At 40.9% G+C, this 21,359-nt stretch overlaps 1 protein-coding gene across 1 annotated transcript; it reads right to left on the bottom strand.

Annotated features, from left to right (window-relative positions):
- Window positions 1–557: 557 nt before the first annotated feature.
- KCNJ1 (potassium inwardly rectifying channel subfamily J member 1) lies at window positions 558–1,948 on the bottom strand. Its single transcript, XM_063310951.1, has one exon. It carries the CDS (start codon window positions 1,946–1,948, stop codon window positions 830–832), a length of 1,119 nt encoding a protein of 372 aa, XP_063167021.1. The 3' UTR covers window positions 558–829.
- Window positions 1,949–21,359: the final 19,411 nt, after the last annotated feature.

Genomic DNA, 21,359 nt, shown 5'->3' with positions numbered 1-21,359 from the left:
ATGCCAAATACATGTCTCGGAGTAATTGGGAAAGATTCCTGCATCAGAGCCAAACAGTCGTAACTCATCATCACTGTGTCACTTGTCTGGGCTAAAGGACCCAAATCCTTTAAGCTCATTTTACCAGAAATGCAAGTAAACTGTATTTTAATCCTAGTCACCCCTTTCCTTCCCTTCTTTGTCCTATTTACCATGGAGCAATTGAAATTTTGTATGCTTGTATCATAAAAATGTAAAGACTCTCTTGAATCTCTCTTGTTGACTCAAGACACGTAGTTTTATTAATGTGTCATTGCCTTCCCCTGTGATTTGTTTGTTTGTTTGTTTGTTTTAACTTCCTAATCTAACACAGAGCTTTTCTGGTCATCTCTCAGCCAAGGACCAACTAAGTCTAACTCTGCTTTCCATTTTTAAAAATTAGCCAAAGCTGGCTAAGATCCCCTGTGACTGCACTCTCATCCTGAATATAATATTCCACATAAGGAAACATTTACATTTACACAGTAGTGCTATAATGATAATGATTTAATTTTAAATCCACTTGCTATCCAGCCAATGATAAATTTTCCCCTTTCCCCCCATTACTCAGGGCATACAATCTTTTGTTTGGTAACAAATTTTACAGTCTAAGTCCTTTGGCCTATCAGTTTAAGAACACACAACCACACATGTGCATGCTTTATAGCCTTTTCTGGTTAGATTAAGACTGCTACGGTCTACAAGCAAACCAGTTCATTTTCCCCAACTGCACACAGAAAATAATTAGTATTCTTGGTGCACCCCAGGCATATCAAAAGTAAGCACACATGAGTCCCACAAGACAATAAAGTTACATTTTTGTGTCACTGGATTCATTAACTTCATGAAATACAAAGGCAGGGTTGTCGTATCCCATCTTTGTTCTGGCTTTAGCATCCTTCTCATTGTAGAGGCAAAAAGCACAATGTGGAGTTTCCACTTCAACAGTTTTGCTGAAGTTGTGGAAGTCTACCCTGTATTTCCCTTCTTTGGTCTTAGAAACAATGGGAGCAAAACGGTAGCCCCACAGGACCTCTTCGGCGATATAAGATGTCCGGACTTGGCAAGTCGCACTGGTAGATTCTACTGTCCCATCTAGAAACACCACCAGCTCAAAGTCATGTTGAAGGAGGGTATCAGCTGACATGTGGAAGAAGGGACTGTGCTTGTCGATGATGTGGTAAATTGTTAAGGGGGAGATGAAGAAGAGGTTCTCATTGCCAGCATCAACCATAAAATTGATATTGACTTGATCCAAGATGATTGTCTCTCCCTCAGGTGTGATGGTGGTTTTCAAGAGTTTGCCATAGATATGGCTTCCAATCAGCAGACTTTTCCTGAGGTTGGCCACCCGGATGAGAAGACACAGTTTTCCACCCCTTTTACTAATAACAGCATTCTTGCTAAAAGTGATTGTTTTTGCCCTCTTTTTGGGCCTGGAGATTTTGGCCAAAATAGCCCCACACATGAAAGAGTTTATGATAACTCCTAGGATGGATTGAAAGATGAGAAGAAAAATTGCTGTGGCACACTGTTCCGTAACACACCTGAACCCATAGCCAATAGTGACCTGGGTCTCCAGGGAGAAGAGGAAAGCTGAGGTCAAGCCATTGATATTATCTACACATGGAGTATGATTTATAGAAGGGCTGAACTCTGGCAGATCTTTATGGATATATGCCACTACATACCAAAGAAGGCCAAAAAAGAACCAGCTGCCCAAGAAAGCTGAAATAAAGATGGTCATTTTGTACCTCCACCTGAGGTCCAAGATGGTAGTCCAGATGTCAACCAAGAAAACAAATCTTGACTGTTCTTCAACATTCCCAAATTCTATGTTACACCTTCCATCTTTTGACACCAGACGTGATCTCCGTCTCTTGCATTCAGCCAAGTGGTGTGTGAAATGTTTCTGGAAGTATTTAAACATTCCCAGCAATCGCTCTGGATTAAAGGAGAAATGAATAAACATTACAATTTCTTGTAAGGTTTTTATTTTTCATAATGAATTTATCCAGGTAGGAAAGATTCCAGTCGACTCATAACAAGTGAGCTGTGGGATAACCTAAGGAAGCATTCCATAGTGGTACTTAACTCTGGTATGTAAGAAAAATGGCATAAATTATGCCTCATGACTGTCCTTCAAAGCATCTAGCAGTATATTTTTTCCACTTTCATGCTGAAACCAGTAAAAGTGGTGAGAAGCTCTTACAATAGCATAGTAACCACTAGCAAGTTGATAAGTACTTCATTTGTGATTGCTTAATGTAGATTTGTTTGTAGTGAATGTGTGTGAATGCATGAATTAACTCTGCAGGAAAATGCTCACGGCATGAGAAATGACAGAGAAATTTAACCTGTGGTGCGTTATGACCTATTTTGGGATGCAAAATGTCACGGGATGATGTTGAATGAGCCAAGAGAGGAATGCATACGTATAAATCAGGGCTCAGCGACATCGCCATAAGTCTGGAGCTTTTTGCAAATGTCCTGCTTAAAGTTTTATGGCTCAGCTGAGTGCCAAACCCAAATGCTGTCATGGTGGTACTTTAGAGACATATGGAAAACGTTTGGAATCTTTCCCACCTTGAAACACATCAATGGATTGGATTTGCCTTTGGGGGAGGGGAGGATGGTTATTTACATACTTTGAAAGCACAAAAAAAAGGGGGGGATTTCTCACTGTGGCATGAAAAGAGAAGTGAGGGTCTCTTGTACAAGTTGAAGCCACCAAGTATCTCCTGCAATTTTAACACATTTAGCATCGCACACGTGTTACTCTTTAAGGTGCCACAAGACTCTGGGCTGGCTTTGAGGCTGAAGACTCACCTTGCAAGCCCTCTGGAGACTTGTCCTGTCTGGAAATAAGAAGGTGAGCCTCTTTTGTCTCTAACCTGGTACAATAATTCATGGTGCAGAGGAAGAAAAAGCCTTTTGGGGACAAGGGACACAGAAATTCACATTTGTGTTCCTGCTATATGGAAAGCATTAATTATGAGAGTTGCATACAGCATTCAGACACGTGTACAACAGCACCCAAGACATAGGATACTGGTGTGCTTCAATTCATGAGGAGTGTTGTTGCCTAGGCAATACAGGGAAGGAATCTCTTCTATTTGCCACCTAGCACAATGGACAAATTAGGTTGTTTCTATTCAGACCATGTTCCTATTTTGCCTTGGTTTTAATTTTCATTGATATTAGATTAGAGGTTAAAAAAAACACACCACCTACTACTGTAGAATGGTAATGGTAATGGCAACCCACCCCAGTATTCTTGCCGTGAAAACTAAATGGATCTAAAATTGCTGGAAGAAACATTAACAATCTCAGATATGCAGATGATACCACTTCGATGGCTGAAAGTGAAGAGGAACTGAGGAGCCTTATGATCAAGGTGAAAGAAGAAAGTGCAAAAGCTGGCTTGCAGCTAAACCTCAAAAAAACCAAGATTATGGCAACCAGCTTGATTGATAACTGGCAAATAGAGGGAGAAAATGTAGAAGCAGTGAAAGACTTTGTATTTCTAGGTGCGAAGATTACTGTGGATGCTGACTGCAGTCAGGAAATCAGAAGACGCTTAATCCTTGGGAGAAGAGCAATGACAAATCTCGATAAAATAGTTAAGAGCAGAGACATCACACTGACAACAAAGGCCCGCATAGTTAAAGCAATGGTGTTCCCTGTAGTAACATATGGCTGCGAGAGCTGGACCATAAGGAAGGCTGAGAGAAGGAAGATCGATGCTTTTGAACTGTGGTGTTGGAGGAAAATTCTGAGAGTGCTTGGACTGCAAGAAGATCCAACCAGTCCATCCTCCAGGAAATAAAGCCAGACTGCTCACTTGAGGGAATGATATTAAAGGCCAAACTGAAATGCTTTGGCCACATAATGAGAAGACAGGACACCCTGGAGAAGATGCTGATGCTAGGGAGAGTGGAGGGCAAAAGGAAGAGGGGCTGACCAAGGGCAAGGTGGATGGATGATATTCTAGAGGTGACAGACTTGTCCCTGGGGGAGCTGGGGGTGTTGACGACCAACAGGAAGCTCTGGCGTGGGCTGGTCCATGAAGTCACGAAGAGTCGGAAGCAACTAAACGAATAAACAACAAACTACTGTAGAACTTGTTTTTTGCAGAAGAAATGGATATATGATTGCAAGCAGGGAAATAGTCATATACTCTTTCTAACACATTAATAAAATCAAGAACTTGTTCAAAACCCTTCAGTTGCTTTTTATTTTTTTATTTTGGTGCCTTCCAGTCAGTGTTGACTCCTGGTGCCTGGACAAATCCCTGCAGTTTTCTTGGCAAGATTTCAGATGTGATTTGCCATTGCCTGTTTCCTGGGGGGGGGGGGGGGGGGAGGGAGAGGGGGAGAGAGAGAGAGAGAGAGACTGGCCCGAGGTCACCCAGCTGGGTTTGTGCCTAAGGTGGGACTAGAACTCATGGTCTCCTAGTTCCTAGCTTCATGCCTTAACCACTCCCCGAAACTGGCTCTCATTTGCATTATCAGGATATAATTTTTAGGCAAACCAAAAACATCAAAAACATCTTCAGTTTTTCAGGTGGTGAGATTGAGAGAGAGAGTAGCTTGCTTAAGTGGGGTCATGGTAGAAATAACAATTTAGGATTCCCAGATGCACAGTTCAACCTCTTGACCACAACATTATATGCATGTGATACAAAGAAGCCTGGGAATTGTTGGGCATCACTTACTCACTTACTTACTTGATTTATTTGATTGCATTTACAATGGCCACCTGCTCCAAAGCCTCTGGGCTGCTATAGATGTTAGGGCTCTCCTGTGTCAAGACCCCAGCTATGGTTACAGCTCTGAACTGCAAACTTTCCTCTCAAATTTTGGACTGCAGGAAATGGAAAGAAGGAGTGGAGACTGGCATCTCCCAGCATTTAGGAAAGGACAGCTTCAGAGTAGAAGGCCCTGCGAGAGATGATCATGCATCACCCTATATCTGTAGATTTAATTCACATAATTCTTGGTTTTGCTTAACATGTAGGAATCCAGCCATTGTGGGTTTTAGATCACCCTTTACCACTTAGTGTCATGTGCAAATTCAACAATGGCCTAACATCCCTAAAGTATTACTTCCAGACCCCTTGTAAAAGGGGAAGGAAGGAAGGAAGGAAGGAAGGAAGGAAGGAAGGAAGGAAGGAAGGAGGAAAGGGTAGCTCTCCATTTACAATTCCCAGGAGATTTATTAAGAGTAATGATGTGTTGCCCGTCTCCCCCATCCCTTAACAACTTGCAGAAATGGGGTAGTGGAATGTGGGATGTGACACTTTTTCACCAAGGTATTTGGAAGGGACATGAGCAAGGGCTTCTGATCCCACCACAGCCAATTAGCAGCCATGTTGCTCACCTCCATTTCTTCACTGAAAGTCACAAAAGAAATGAACCCAACATGTATTATTCAGGAACACACAGGAAACATTACTGCACCAGTTGCCCAACAGTACAGATTTCCATGTCTGCAGTCAGCTACAAAAGGCCCTATAGGCATTCTTGTCCTGACTTACTCTGCTGGTAGTGGACAACAGCAAGAGTCCAGTTAAACTTTAAGCAAGTACATGTTCACAAGAAAGGGAACAAGGTCATTTCTCCTACTCTGTCCCCAATTTTATTTCTTTACATTCCCTTAATCGGTTTGCCTTTAAATCACAACCAGAGACATGAAAAAAAACCTCCTGATTCAATACACCGTTTGTGGTAATTTTCCAGGGTTTAACTTCTCATTTCTTCTTATTGCTTTCAGTTGTTCAAGTCTCAAAGGTGAAGCCCTTCATCACTGAATTCTCCTTTGCATCACCCTTGCCGTGACATCACTGCCTTGTTTTATGACTTGCATTTGGAGGACACCTCCTCTTTGCAATGAACAAGGGAGTAGAAATGTAAAAGCACGGGGCAGGGAAAACAAGGTTTAAGATTTTTTTTCTTCCTTTTTACCTCCAAATAATTTACTCTGAACTTCAATACTTTTAAATTTAAGGAAGAAGGAAGTGGCTTCCTAAATCACAATGGTGAATGGGGTCATGCAACAACATGGCAGAACAGAACATGTCTCTGGGAGACATGACTGAGAATGTCAATTCTGAACCTTCCTCTGGTGTAAAAAAAATTTACTCCAAGCCAATCTACTCCCTGTTATGCTTGGTTGCTACTCACAGGGAGTTATATATTTAAAACAATGTTAGAAGATTGGAGCTCCTTGAAGGAGAGGTAACATGAAAAATGGCATGCAGTACAAATTAAGAGCCTACATTTGGATCTCTCCTTTTCAAATCCATTAACAAATACTTCATGCGACTGGCTGGCAATGTAGGTCCCTGTCTGAGGTTACCATTACAATCTAATCAAGATCTGAGCATTGTTCTTAGCCTTTCTTTAAAAGAGTAAAAGATACCTTTTTAGAAAAGCAATGCAGGTTGTATAACCCTAAGTGGTCATAAAAGGAGTTTGGTTTAAATCGGAAGGAATCTGAGCAAATCTGGTATAGTACAGTAGAGGCATAGCCCATAATCCCCTTTTGAAGAAAAGGATATATAACCTATTGTTGTATAACAAAGAATTCTCATACTGAAAGAGTGTGGTTTATATCAGCAGAGAACAGCCCCGTCTTGCCATATGTATCTAATTTAGCAAAGTAGATATTAATTGGTTGAGCAGAGGACACACACATTGCTCTCCTTGCAAACTTTTGGTTTTAAACTGGGGAAATGCCTCTTCTCTTTGGAGGAATGCAAACACAAATGTCATTCATTACCACTTTAAAGATAAAATTGTTGAGAGTGCACTTATATTTAGATTACTAATGTCCAATCTGTGTAACAAAGCATGATAGGGAATTGTGAGAACTAACAAGCATTTCACATAACACAGTTAGGAACACAGGAAGTTGCTTTATCTATCAGACCAGTAGAAATAAGGTAGCTTATTTCTACCTACCAAAGGTTTACTACCTGAGGCCCCTTGAAGGTCCCTGAGGCCTCTAGGAGTTACAACCAGACTGTCATTTTCAATGTGACAAAAGGGAATTATTAAATATTTAGCATGGACAAAGAAGCCACTGTTGGCTCAACAAGGTCTTTTGCACTGTAGGGACAATTTTATTTTCCTCCTAAAAGCACTCTCATTATTCCAGATGCCAGAAGAGGCTTCTAATGCAACCAATTTGCCTTCTGGGGTGTTGGGAGAAAGGCTTCAAAACTTTTGCCTGAAACATCCTCAAAGTTGTGTGCAAACTTCTGAAGCTTTGCATAGGCCTATTAAATGCAAGGCTGGAGAGAAATCATATTAAGTATATTAAATTGTATACATGGAAGAAAATAAATTTTCATTTTTTATCTCTCCCCACCCATTACTTTTTGGAGTGGCAAGTCTGTTCCTTGGCATAGAAAAAGTTGCACACTTCAGATCTGCCCCAATAAATATCTTTCTCCAGAGGTCTCCAGAGATTCGTGTGGAAGTCTACCCCATCATGTATTTTATAAGCACATTCATTAGATGGTTAAAATTGAGTTGTTGGGGGTCTGTTTTGATTTTGGATTTTTGGTGCTTTTGAGTCAGTTTTTGACTAGTCCCTGCAGTTTTCTTGGCAAGATTTCAGAAGTGGTTTGCCATTTCCTCCTTCCTAGGGCTGAGGGAGAGTGACTGGCACAAGGTCACCCGGCTGGTTTTGTGCCCAAGGTGGGACTAGAACTCACAGTCTCCCAGTTTTTAGCCTCTTAACCACTCCACCAAACTGGCTCTACTTTTCCAGCATGACACTCTTAAAATATGTTGGATTTCAGCTCCCTAAATCTCTAGCCAACCAGCACTGGCATTCTGATTAGGAATTCTGAGAGCTGTTGTTCTGTTGTATATGGAGGGCACTATGTTGGGAAGGCTGTTTTAATATATCCAGCTTATTCCACACATATGTATATCCCCAGAGTGATAAAGAAAAATTGAATGAAAATAGAATCTAATCAACAGCAGTAGCAAGCACCCAACCCCAAAAGAAAGAGTCTGTTCAAGTGGACAGTAAACAACCACATCAACTAACCATTGGAATGGTTCTTCAAATCTTGGGCAAACTAATTTTGGAATGTCTATATAGGGAGTCCCATATTGTCTCTAAATGAGAGTAATAAGACTCAAAAGAGATCTATCCATAAAGGATATTCCAAAGGCAAGAAGAAGCTGCTAAGGTTTCTCTCTCTCTCTGGTCCCATGGAATATGGCTACATTTGAAGAAACTGAGTGGGCCTTTCTAACTCATATAAGTTACCCAAAATGCAAGCAACTAAGTGCCTCCAGGTGGATGGAATTACACCCCCATAATTGCCTACTAGAGAGCCAGTTTGGTGTAGTGGTTAAGGCATCAGGCTAGAAACCAGGAGACTATAAGTTCTAGTCCTGCCTTAGGCACGAAGACAGCTGGGTGACCTTGGACCAGCCACCTCCTCTGAGACCCAGGAAGGGCAAGCCACTCCTGAAAAACCTTGCCAAGAAAACTGCAGAGACTTGTCCAGGCAGTCTCCAAACATTGGACACAATTGAATGGATTAAAAAGAAAAGTATATTATTGGGAGTGATCGAATCTGATATCCAAGACATCAGAAGGACACTAGATTTCTGATTCCTGCTCTACAGTGTCAGGAGAACTTCCAGAAATTCAAGTGACATTTTTTTCAGGATTGGATTTTGAGCCTGGGACCATTTGAGTGCAAAGCAGGTGCTGTGTCACTAAACACCAGGCATTCTCTGCTTAAAGATTCCTTTGAAACCAAAGTACTTGGCTACAAGTAAGGGTCAGAGCCAGCATTACTTTTAAACATAATGAGGCAGCTTTCTTGGACAGCTTAATTTGGTGATGTCACCAAGGGTGCTATAGCCATGCTGGATGGAGGTAATAAGAGGCCCAGCATAACTGCAGGGCACTGGTTGGTGAAAACTGCTGGGAAATTATGCCACTGGGAGGGAGACATGAAATGAAATTGCACTTCAGATTTTAAATCTAGAAGCAAGTTCTCAGTAATCAGCTCTTCAGGTTTGGAGATCATCATCCTTCTCAGATTTTTATTCAGTACCAATTTGTCACTGGATCAAGTCCATAACCTTTTATAGAGGTCCATCCATAGCACTGATGTATCTACCAATCACATTCTGTCACTGTCAGCCTTTTCTAATTTCTGTCCAAGGTTTCCAATGTGTGGATGCTTCTGCACATGCACACCTGAGTTTAACTGTCCAGCCATCTCTCTCTTACTGTCTTGCTAGCTGCCCCTGCTTGTCAATCTGAAAAAGACCCACAGGAGGATTTCCTTCATTATGTCCTCCTTTGGGGAAAAATGTCAGTTGAGTGTTGGAAGCCAATAAGGCTAGAGAATAATGACTGCAGTGAATGGCCAAACTCTGACACACATCCCCGGGTCACCTTGTAACTATGAGGAAATGCAAAAGTTCTCTATCAGCAGGACCATGGGAATTCCACCAAAACTTGATTTGCAATGGATCCAAGGGAGCTGTTAGTACACCTTATTTTTATGCAGAAGTTCATACCAACATGTTTAGCAGCACTAAAGATTTGCTTTTGCTAGCTTAAAAAAAGTAAATGTTTGTTCAAGAAAACTAGCAAGGATGTAATGACTAACTAAATGGCTTTCATTAACAAGGGAAGTATCTTTGATGTATATAAGTATCTCAGTCCAAGACATTCCCCAGATGAATCCCTTAGACAGCAACCAGCCTAGTGTTCATCATTTCGAGCTGTGCAATGCTTCAGATTCAGCTCCAAAAAGATGGAGCAGCTGTCAGTGACTCATTAAAGCAGCTGCACAATCCTGAAACAGACATGGTTGCTTTAAATAAAGTTGGCCTTATCATCTTTTTCTGGCATCTCTATCCTTGGCCTTGCTTAGATTTTACTGCATTCTTCCTGTTGTGATTTCTACCCTGCACAATTGAGCAAGTAGGACAGATTTAAAAGTTTGTTCTGAGAAACAGATAAACCAGCCAAGCAGAGTGTTTTGTGTAGAACATTTTAGGTAGAGCCTTCCTAAACTATCTTCATCTGTTGTTCAGCAAGGTCTTGAACTTCTAGTGGTTTTAGAAACCTGGGCAGAGGAAAATGCGTCTATTGAATTGACTGGGATACCTTTCTTTAAAACCCTTTCATTGCATTTTCAGGATGAGGGGGATTCCCCACCAGCATTTATTTCCAGTTTTTTATTAATGCTGAAGTCTTTTGTATTTTTTAATACCTTAAAATAAGTAAATCAGTGATTACATACATTCCAGTGGGGGAGTAGAGTAGATAGAGGTTGCATTGTAAATTACTAATTAAGCATAAATCCATTGAATCCAGTAATTAAGCTTGTATAAGACTGTCATTTTGAGTTGCTCCTTGAGTCCCATTGAACTCAGTGGGACTCTCCTTTAAATCTGCATATTTATGATTATTCCTGCCCCCAGCTGAATGATTGTAAAGGCATGAAAACTGCACTCACTATAACATTTAGCTGGGTTACAACCACACTTCTAAAGCCATGCTAAAGGTAAAAATATTAAAGCTGTTTAGATCAGAAGCAGATCCCCATTGTGCAAATGGAGCCCATGGCTGTTTTCAGCATTGTTTTAGCTTCCCGTTTTTACAGGGCATGGTGATAACACAGTGAAAACTTCGAAGGTGCTACAATTTTCAGACTTTTTTTTATTTTGGGAAGCTGCAGGCAGGAGCACCTTATTAAAATAAGTTAGTTATGTCTGCCGGAGAAAGAATACTTTTTTTAGAAGTAGGCAAAAAAAAGGCCACTCAAATGTATTGATTTGCCAGAAACTTCTGGCACCACAATCTCGGGGGAGGTTCCTGAGAGGCTCCTTTTGAAAGTGTGATGAGGTGGCAAACTCAACTTTTCTAATTAATTTTTCATAGCTCAGAATTGACAAAGCATATGGAGAAGTTGCAAAATCAGGACATGATAAGCAAAGCCAGTTACCAATCATCCCTGTGTTCAGGTTCTAACTCTGATAGCAAGCAATTAAGCCATTGGTTAATTGTGTAGTCTTTCAGTCTCAGTAAAATGCAAATAATCCCAAAATCATGTTTTTTTCCCCCTCAGTCTCTCTGTCTTTTCAAAACCTAATGATAAAGGAGATGTGCTTTTATTTGATTTAGGGATGCACATGTTAGTCATAATTTATAACGAAGCATGAGAAAGAACTAAGGTATGGAAATGGAAATCTCATCAAATCACATAATATCCACGAAATGCACCAACTCATTCAAGACTCACTGGAGAAGGCAAAAGCAAAACAAAATTCTTAGCAGTGGACTAGCAGCATTTGGTGTTAATGATTAAAAAGCCAAAAAGGACTCAATGAATTTGGAGTCATGTGAGAGATTGTTGACTGCTCTGTCTTCCTGACCACCCTTTTCCTTCCACTGTGAACAATTAACTCAAAATGTATTTCTGTAGAACCAAAAGTCCCTCCTTCTCCTTCTCCTTCTCCTTCTCCTTCTCCTTCTCCTTCTCCTTCTCCTTCTCCTTCTCCACTAAGGTTCATGGAATAGTTGGTAAAAGAGCGTGACAGATTCGTACTGTATTAGATACAAATAACTTTGCCTAACCAAACTCCCCCAAGATGGGTCAGCTATAACTTCTAACTCCAAAGCCAGTGTGGCATGTGGATTGGAGATGTAATCCCTATCTGAAGTGCACAGGTTTGGGCGGACAATGCAATGTTTTCTATAGCAACTGTCCTCAAGAAATGGAACTGAATTTCAGTGAGTATATGACATGTTCACAGCACACTTCTCTACAAGTCCACTTATGAAGTGCAAGAATAAATCAATGTTTGCTCTTGGTTAACTCTTGGGAAAATGCAGGATTAACTCCATGACTCATTCCAGGTTCCTTCCTCATAGATGTGGCGGGCATCCATGAGGCAAGTCTTCCTTAGAGAATACTTGGAACATAGGAGCTGCTTGTAGCTTAGGGAAGAAGAGTTTGGTGGGAGGGGGAGGATCCCTCTGCATGAACCTTCTTGAGTCAAATTATTTTGAATCCAAATCTTTTCCTGTGAGAAAGACAAGTAACCCAAAATCTGAATCCTCTTCATTATTAGAGTAGGTGTATCAGTACCACATTGAAAGCACATTCTCAGCTCATATATATTCTTCTTCCACAAATCAAAAGCCTGTAAAGAGATACAGATTACTGACCCAGAGAAAGAATGAAGAAAACATCTTCTTTTCTTCTTTACATGTCTGTGATTTTCCATTCCTCTACCTCATAAATTCATGAGCCAGTATTATACTATGCAAATGGGGGAAAAAAATCATAATCTCTCAAATGTTTATCACCAAATTTCTTGATAGGTCATCTTCTTGGAAGAACTGACCCGCTACTCTGCATTCTGCATAACTTTTCCTGAAATCAGCTGTGGCTAAAGAGAGAAGTGTGGAGTCCTTGGTGCTCTCTGAGCCTTGTTGTTTTCTTGCAGACATTTCATTGCCAGACTAGGCAACGTCTTCAGTGCAAAGAGGGAGTGGGCCTTGCTCTCAGTTTATATATAAGTTTATATATATTATAAAGAGAGAACAACGGGGACCTAAAAGAAGAATACACTCAGCTGGTCACCTGGAAGATTTTATCAACATTCTTGCCATGGTTGCTGATATGAGGCTTCACCAATGGCTGAATTTACAGCTTCATAATAGAATTGTTAGACTATGGGTCAAGTTGTGGTTATGGAGGATGGCTTTAATGACAACCTGAATTCATGACTTGGTTTTATTTCGCTTACTTTATGGTCCAGTATGCCATCTGAACATGGGTTATTAGCTAATTTATTGTTAAGCAGTCCTTACTTTCAGGGATATGAGGGGGTTGCAGATACAGCTGTAAAGCAGGTATCGAAGTGTTCAATCACACAGAAGCCAGCAAACTTGCAAAGAGCTTTTTAACATGAGGTATGCATGGATGTCTATTTGGAAAAGATGCCATAGACGTGATACTGGACAAAAGGATATATACCAGCACTTCTAGCACATAGTTTTGCTACTTTTGTAGTGCCTGGACAGGGCTTTTTACAAAACAGCATGTCTCAAACTATATTTAACATGTGCATCCTATTGCATTCCTTTCCTTACTTACATTCATAACTTTAAAAACACCTATTTTGCATTTAATTTCTTCTCTAAGCATAATTGATTTGCAAAACATTACTAGTTTTCAGGTTACATTGAGTGAGTTATTGAACCATCATATTAGTTGCTGATGTGAATAGGCACATAAGCAAATGAGATGCAAAAAGCTACTTTGCGTGGTAATTTCAAGAAGCAACATTAATAACTTTTCCACATGATGCCCTAAGAATTCATGTTGCTTTAATTTCATTGCATCAGCCCACACTTATTCACAATGGAACTTGGTTGGAGATCCACTGACCCTAATTCTGATTGTCCTTGTTCAATCTAGGATGTTTAGAATATTCTTCCATGCTGAAATACTCTGAGCCTAATTTCTAAAAAGGAGTTATTGATGGAGAGGATGTGTAATTATTTATAGCTGATTTAAAATGTTCCATTAGAGATCAAAACTTAATGGATTGGATCTAGACATGTCATCCTGAAATAAGAAGTAACTATTCCACTGGATAAAGAGTTGGAGGTGGGTTTTGCTGACCTACTTTCTCCTTGACAACCCCAATCTAGCTCTGTTCTGCAGTTGTTCAATAAGCAGCAACAGGAAAAATGGTTAACATAGAAACACACACAGTTTGTTCTTGGTGATCTAACACATTCCTGGCCTTTTAACATTTGAAATATATCTTTCCAATGTTTTAAGCACATCCCTAACATTGTATCTATTGAAAATGGTCTGCAGATACGTGCAGGTGTGTTTATTGCTCTCTCATAAATCAGCATTTAAGGAAGGGTGGTAGAAAAGTGGTGGTACACATGTTTTGTACGTAAAAAGACATAGTGTCAATTCCTTGCCATGTTCTATACAAAGGAGCTCAGAAAAGGAGACCTAAGATATGGCCCTGCATAAAATCCTTGGAGAATTTTCCCAAATAGATAAGGCTTTGGTTACATGGATCAGTGGCTGGCTCAGTAGGAAACATCTTCATATATTCAGTTTTATTCATCTCCCTAATATCTCTCATGTGCTTGCCCTTTTTTTAAAAAAAGCAATCAAACCTGAAGATCACAGATATTTCCACCTGTTCCAACAGTGGAACTCTTAATTTTGCCTTTAGAAAAGGTAGGTGAGAAGCACAGCCAACTCTGTCATTAGATGTTATGGTATTTGGGAAAGACCTTGGAAGACAGGGCAAAGAGATGCTGCCTAGAGAATGGCCAGATAAGAGGCAGCATAGCCTGCAGCTGGGTAGTAGGGGGGGCAAGAGGCTCAAAAGGGACCCTCCATAGTTTCTTGGGCTGTAAAGGAGACAGGGAGAATTGTACTTTCATACTTGCAAGATTGATGTTAGGCTTACTAGGTAGACCAGACAGAAAACTCAACCAGATGAGCTAATTCTACTTCATTGTAAGGCTACGTTAACAGAACCTTGCAAGTCTGAAAGTACAATTCTCCCACCATCTCTTTTACAGCCTGAGAAACTATGGAGGGTCCCTTCTGAGCCTCTTGCCCTCTCCCCCACTATCCAGCTGCAGGTTATGCTGTTTTTTATCTGATCGTTCCCAGGCAGCATTTCTTGGCCCATTCTCCCAAGGTCTTTCCCACATACGTTCAGTGAAGTGAGTCAACTGCGTCAAATAACAAATGACCCAAAAAAATGTAGTTCTAGTATATTGCTCCTGAATCTACCACCATTGCTTTCTGATAGAAGATAGAGTTGCGTCAGCCTCCCAACCTCTCCAGAGCCCCTAAACTGGTCTGTCTGGTGAAGGATGCCATCCCAAATATTGGAGGGTACAGCCACCATATTGACTTTCATCTCAAGCAACAAAATGTCTTGGGTCACCCCTGGTGGTAAAAGCATACATGGTCAGCAAAAGAAAAAGTACACTTGCTGAATCCTCTTGCTGTTTTGAAGACATGGATCTGATGACCTCTGGGATTAAAGTCTTATTGGTAACTGATAGCAAAGGCAGAAAAGCATTCCTGTCTTCTATAAACCAACACACATCTTTAGTGAACCCACAAAGAACAACACTTTCTAAAGGACAGACCAAGGACATCCTGGAAGCATTGCTCAGCTTATCTCAAGCTGTGCACCAGAATTAGATCATTTGTTAGGCATGACTGATTTGAAATATTTGAACAGTCCAGTGAAAATACCTTCAGGCTGCTACAATATGGTATATGTGCTATGGACAACTATAGAGGTAGAAGAGTATGGTCTTGATTATGATAGCAGCAAAGGTTAACTTTTTAGCCCCACCATCATATTTACCAGCTTGGTAGGAACCTGAGTTGGCAATTGGTACCAAAACATACGTATTTACCATCTAAGACATCTAGTCAAATAGAACCGCTTTGTCACATTTTAACTAAGGAGAAGATTGTGACAGTCTGACTTCTGGAGCTATGAATAAATAAGATGGGATTGCTGATCTCATAAGGATAGCTGTGGATTTAGACTTTGAACAACCTGTCCAATGGTGCCATTGAAACCCTTACAGTCTACCTTGAAGATTCAAAAAGTTACTTCCAGGTTGAGGGCAACATGCCTCCAGTTACCAGTTGCAAGAAATCAACAGGAGTATTTCTCCATCTCCTTCCTGTGAGCACCCCAGAGGGATCTGGTTAGCCACTGTGAAAAACAGAATGCTAAACTAAATTGGGTCATTCATGAACTATTCAGTGTGCTCAAATCTCATATACACAAAATATGTGTGTGTGTGTGTGTGTGAGAGAGAGAGAGAGAGAGAGAGCACCACTTTGGTGTAGTGGTTAAGGCATCAGGCCAGAAACTGGGAGACAGTGAGTTCCAGTCCCACCTTGGGCACAAAGCCAGCTGGGTGACCTTGGGCCAGTCACTTTCTCTCAGCCCTAGGAAGGAGGCAATGGCAAACCACTTCTGAAAAACCTTGCCAAGAAAACTGCAAGGACTTGTCCAGGCAGTCACCGAGAGCTGGACATGATTGAATGGACTGAATACACACACACACATACACATACAGAGAAAGAGAGGGAGAGAGAGAAAGACTTTTGTTTTTGTGCATACAACCTATCAAATTTAATTTGATAGGTTATATTGAGTCGGTATATGTCGGTATACCATTGGAAGATGACACCCCCAGGTCGGAAGATGGTCAAAATGCTACTGGGGAGGAACAGAGGATGAGTTCAACTAGCCCCAGACGTGATGACGCAGCTAGCTCAAAGCCGAAAGGACGGCTAGCGGCCGACGGTGCTGGTGGTGAACGGCGAATCCGATGTTCTAAGGATCAACACACCATTGGAACCTGGAATGTAAGATCTATGAGCCAGGGCAAATTGGATGTGGTTATTGGTGAGATGTCAAGATTAAAGATAGACATTTTGGGCGTCAGTGAACTGAAATGGACTGGAATGGGCCACTTCACATCAAATGACCACCAGATCTACTACTGTGGACAAGAGGACCACAGAAGAAATGGAGTAGCCTTCATAATTAATAGTCAAGTGGCTAAAGCAGTGCCTGGATACAATCCAAAAAATGATAGAATGGTCTCAATTCGAATTCAGGGCAAGCCATCTAACATCACAGTCATCCAAATATACGCCCCAACCACAGATGCTGAAGAAGCTGAAGTAGAGCAGTTCTATGAGGATCTGCAGCACCTACTGGACAACACGCCTAAAAGAGATGTTATTTTCATCACAGGAGACTGGAATGCTAAGGTGGGCAGTCAAATGACACCTGGAATTACAGGTAAGCATGGCCTGGGCGAACAAAACGAAGCAGGACATAGGCTGATAGAATTTTGCCAAGACAACTCAATGTGCATAACAAACACTCTCTTCCAACAACCTAAGAGACGGCTTTATACATGGACTTCACCGGATGGACAACACCGAAATCAGATTGACTACATCCTTTGCAGCCAAAGGTGGCGGACATCTATACAGTTGGTAAAAACAAGACCTGGAGCTGACTGTAGTTCCGATCACGAACTTCTTCTTGCACAATTTAGGATCAGACTAAAGAGATTAGGGAAGACCCACAGATCAGCTAGATATGAGCTCACTAATATTCTTAAGGAATATGCAGTGGAGGTGAAGAATAGATTTAAGGGATTGGACTTAGTAGATAGGGTCCCAGAAGAACTATGGACAGAAGTTCGTAACATTGTCCAAGAGGCGGCAACAAAATACATCCCAAAGAAAGAGAAAACCAAGAAGGCAAAATGGCTGTCTGCTGAGACATTAGAAGTAGCCCAAGACAGAAGGAAATCAAAAGGCAACAGTGATAGGGGGAGATATGCCCAATTAAATGCAAAATTCCAGAGGTTAGCCAGAAGAGAGAAGGAATTATTTTTAAACAAGCAATGCGCGGAAGTGGAAGAAGACAATATAATAGGAAGAACAAGAGACCTCTTCCATAAAATTAGAAACATTGGAGGTAAATTCCAGGCCAAAATGGGTATGATCAAAAACAAAGATGGCAAGGACCTAACAGAAGAAGAAGAGATCAAGAAAAGGTGGCAAGAATATACAGAAGACCTGTATAGGAAGGATAACAACATTGGGGATAGCTTTGACGGTGTGGTCAGTGAGCTAGAGCCAGACATCCTGAAGAATGAGGTTGAATGGGCCTTAAGAAGCATTGCTAATAACAAGGCAGCAGGAGACGACGGCATCCCAGCTGAACAGTTCAAAATCTTGCGAGATGATGCGGTCAAGGTAATGCATGCCATATGCCAGCAAATTTGGAAAACACAAGAATGGCCATCAGACTGGAAAAAATCAACTTATATCCCCATACCAAAAAAGGGAAACACTAAAGAATGTTCAAACTATCGAACAGTGGCACTCATTTCACATGCCAGTAAGGTAATGCTCAAGATCCTGCAAGGTAGACTTCAGCAGTTCATGGAGCGAGAATTGCCAGATGTACAAGCTGGGTTTAGAAAAGGCAGAGGAACTAGGGACCAAATTGCCAATATCCGATGGATAATGGAAAAGGCCAGGGAGTTTCAGAAAAACATCTATTTCTGTTTTATTGACTATTCTAAAGCCTTTGACTGTGTGGACCATAACAAATTGTGGCAAGTTCTTAGTGGTATGGGGATACCAAGTCATCTTCTCTGCCTCCTGAAGAATCTGTATAACGACCAAGCAGCAACAGTAAGAACAGACCAGGGAACAACGGACTGGTTTAAGGTTGGGAAAGGAGTACGGCAGGGCTGTATACTCTCACCCTACCTATTCAACTTGTATGCAGAACACATCATGCGACATGCTGGGCTTGAGGAATCCAAGGCTGGAGTTAAAATCACTGGAAGAAACATTAACGATCTCAGATATGCAGATGATACCACTTTGATGCCTGAAAGTGAAGAGGAACTGAGGAGCCTTATGATGAAGGTGAAAGAAGAAAGTGCAAAAGCTGGCTTGCAGCTAAACCTCAAAAAAAACAAGATTATGGCAACCAGCTTGATTGATAATTGGCAAATAGAGGGAGAAAATGTAGAAGCAGTGAAAGACTTTGTATTTCTAGGTGCGAAGATTACTGCAGATGCTGACTGCAGTCAGGAAATCAGAAGACACTTAATCCTTGGGAGAAGAGCAATGACAAATCTCGATAAAATAGTTAAGAGCAGAGACATCACACTGACAGCAAAGGCCCGCATAGTTAAAGCAATGGTGTTCCCCGTAGTAACATATGGCTGCGAGAGCTGGACCATAAGGAAGGCTGAGAGAAGGAAGATCGATGCTTTTGAACTGTGGTGTTGGAGGAAAATTCTGAGAGTACCTTGGACTGCAAGAAGATCAAAACAGTCCATCCTCCAGGAAATAAAGCCAGACTGCTCACTTGAGGGAATGATATTAAAGGCCAAACTGAAATACTTTGGCCACATAATGAGAAGACAGGACACCCTGGAGAAGATGCTGATGCTAGGGAGAGTGGAGGGCAAAAGGAAGAGGGGCCCACCAAGGGCAAGGTGGATGGATGATATTCTAGAGGTGACGGACTCGTCCCTGGGGGAGCTGGGGGTGTTGACGACCGACAGGAAGCTCTGGCGTGGGCTGGTCCATGAAGTCACGAAGAGTCGGAAGCGACTGAACGAATAAACAACAACAACAAACAACAACAAATATTGAGTCATTTTAGAATTGGGCAGCACCTAAATCAAATTAACTAAAACTAAATTAAGATGTTTTTCCCACTGCAGCATCTTTTTTTTTCCTTTGTCCTATTTTGTTCACTTTTTTGTAATAGCACTTTTTTTTTGTTCTTGATAGTGTATGTATCGTTATTATTATTGTGTTTTGCTTTTCTTTTTCTTTTTTTGTTATTGATTAAAAAGCAATAAACTTAGATACAAAAAAGATGTTTTTCCCACTGCAGTCATTCAGGTCCTTCCCACCCACACCCCATCTTCAGATTAACAATGACAGAAAGCAGTTCACCTTATGAGCAATTCAGATGATAAATCTCACTCTGGATATTATGCTCTAAATTAGTTGCTGTCACTAATAAAAAACAAATCACTGCACCCTCCAGGTATGCCAAAAGAAGAAACTTACAAGCCAGTTTGGAAACAGATGAACCCTGAATCCATGAATTTAGAAGTTCAATAAATGCTTGAATGCTGTGTTTTGCTTATCATAAGATTGTAAGAACCTAGGAATAACTTTTAAAGGTAAGACTGCTGAGTCCCTTAAATCAACCCTATTGAAATAAATTGACAGCAGCTCTTAAGGATTTCACCCAGGGTCTTATCAGCCTTGATAGAAGGGAATTGAGAAGGGATTTTGCTTAGTGATTTCTGTAGGCAACACAGATTCTCTGTTTCTGAGCTACAACCTTTCCCTATCATTCTTTAAAAGAATGGACATCATGAATGGGGCTTAATCCTACCTGATCTTCAGTAAGACTTTGAGATCATTATGTTGAGAGTTAGCAATTAGCCTAGAGTCACCATATGGCCAAGCAGGGGTTTAAAACCAAGTCTCAATTAAGCTTTTATTCACTGCACCTTGCTGTCTCTCCACCCATCTGTCCATTTGACAGAACCTCATCAGAAGAAACTTTGAAGTAAGGTAGGAAAGCATTGAACCCAAAGACAGTATATATACTACACACTATATGCTTAATCTGTTTATTGAATCACTGCATATTCTAGGTTTGCACATTATATGGAATCAAGTAACCAAATGATTTGCACATCACCTAAGCCTAAAGAAAAAAAACCCCACAACTTAACCAAAGTTCAGACTATCCAAGCTGAACACATTCTGCAAATGTTCAGGGAAGTATATCAAGTGAAACCAGTCTTGACAGTAATCTTTAAAAACAAATTATTTTGCACCACAATGGTGACAAAACTTTTCTCTGTTAAGAAGTCAATGTATAATTGCTTCTCTTACCTCTTTTTCCCCCCCTGCTAAACTGTAAAGAATGTTGTGAGGAATGTAGGGGAAAATGCCGTCCCACTCTTTGCCTGCCGATCTAGCTTTCAGTACCTGTGGAGTTGTAAACTGAATTCCTGGATTGCTTTGGTCCACCAGTTTCTGCATCCAAGGGCAATCAACTGAAGGTCTCTGCCATTTATGAATCAATGTCTTAGCTCAAACCGGCTGCCAGCTCATCTATATGCAATAGCACAATTAGGAGTGTGGCTGATTTTATAGCCTCACTGAAAAGAGAGAGGAGTGGCTATTTTAAAAGGTTTAAGAAAAGCAAAGGTGTCAAGCATCCAACACTGCATTTTACAAAAACAAAAAACAGTTGAGCAAAGAATTAACATCCAGAAGATGATATGACCGTTGGCAGCACAAACCTTTACTGCTCTAGAGTTTGAGTATTCTATCTTCAAGGATCTTTGTAAACATTAATTCAAGCAAGCGGTTGATCTGTCGGATCAAGAAAAGAGAGTGTGCTCTGTTTAACATCCTAAGTTTAACGTCCTAAGTAAGATCAGCCATCCTCAGCCTGGCCATGCTTGTCAGGAATCCTCTGGACTGAAATCCAACACACCTAAAGACACCAGGATATGAAAACCTGGCTTAGGGTCTAATTGCCCTCAATCACTTACCACCTTATGAATCTTTTTATAAACTAAGAGCAGCTTGGACAACCATTTGTCTGAGATGGTATGAGGATTCCTGCCATGGGCAGGGGGTTGGACTAGAAGACCTGAAAGATCCCTTCCAA

This window comes from Candoia aspera, chromosome 9 (genome assembly GCF_035149785.1).
Source record: "Candoia aspera isolate rCanAsp1 chromosome 9, rCanAsp1.hap2, whole genome shotgun sequence".
NCBI lineage: Eukaryota > Metazoa > Chordata > Lepidosauria > Squamata > Boidae > Candoia > Candoia aspera.
The sequence above is the reverse complement of the archived record's forward strand: the minus strand, read 5'-3'. Positions and strand labels throughout refer to the sequence as shown.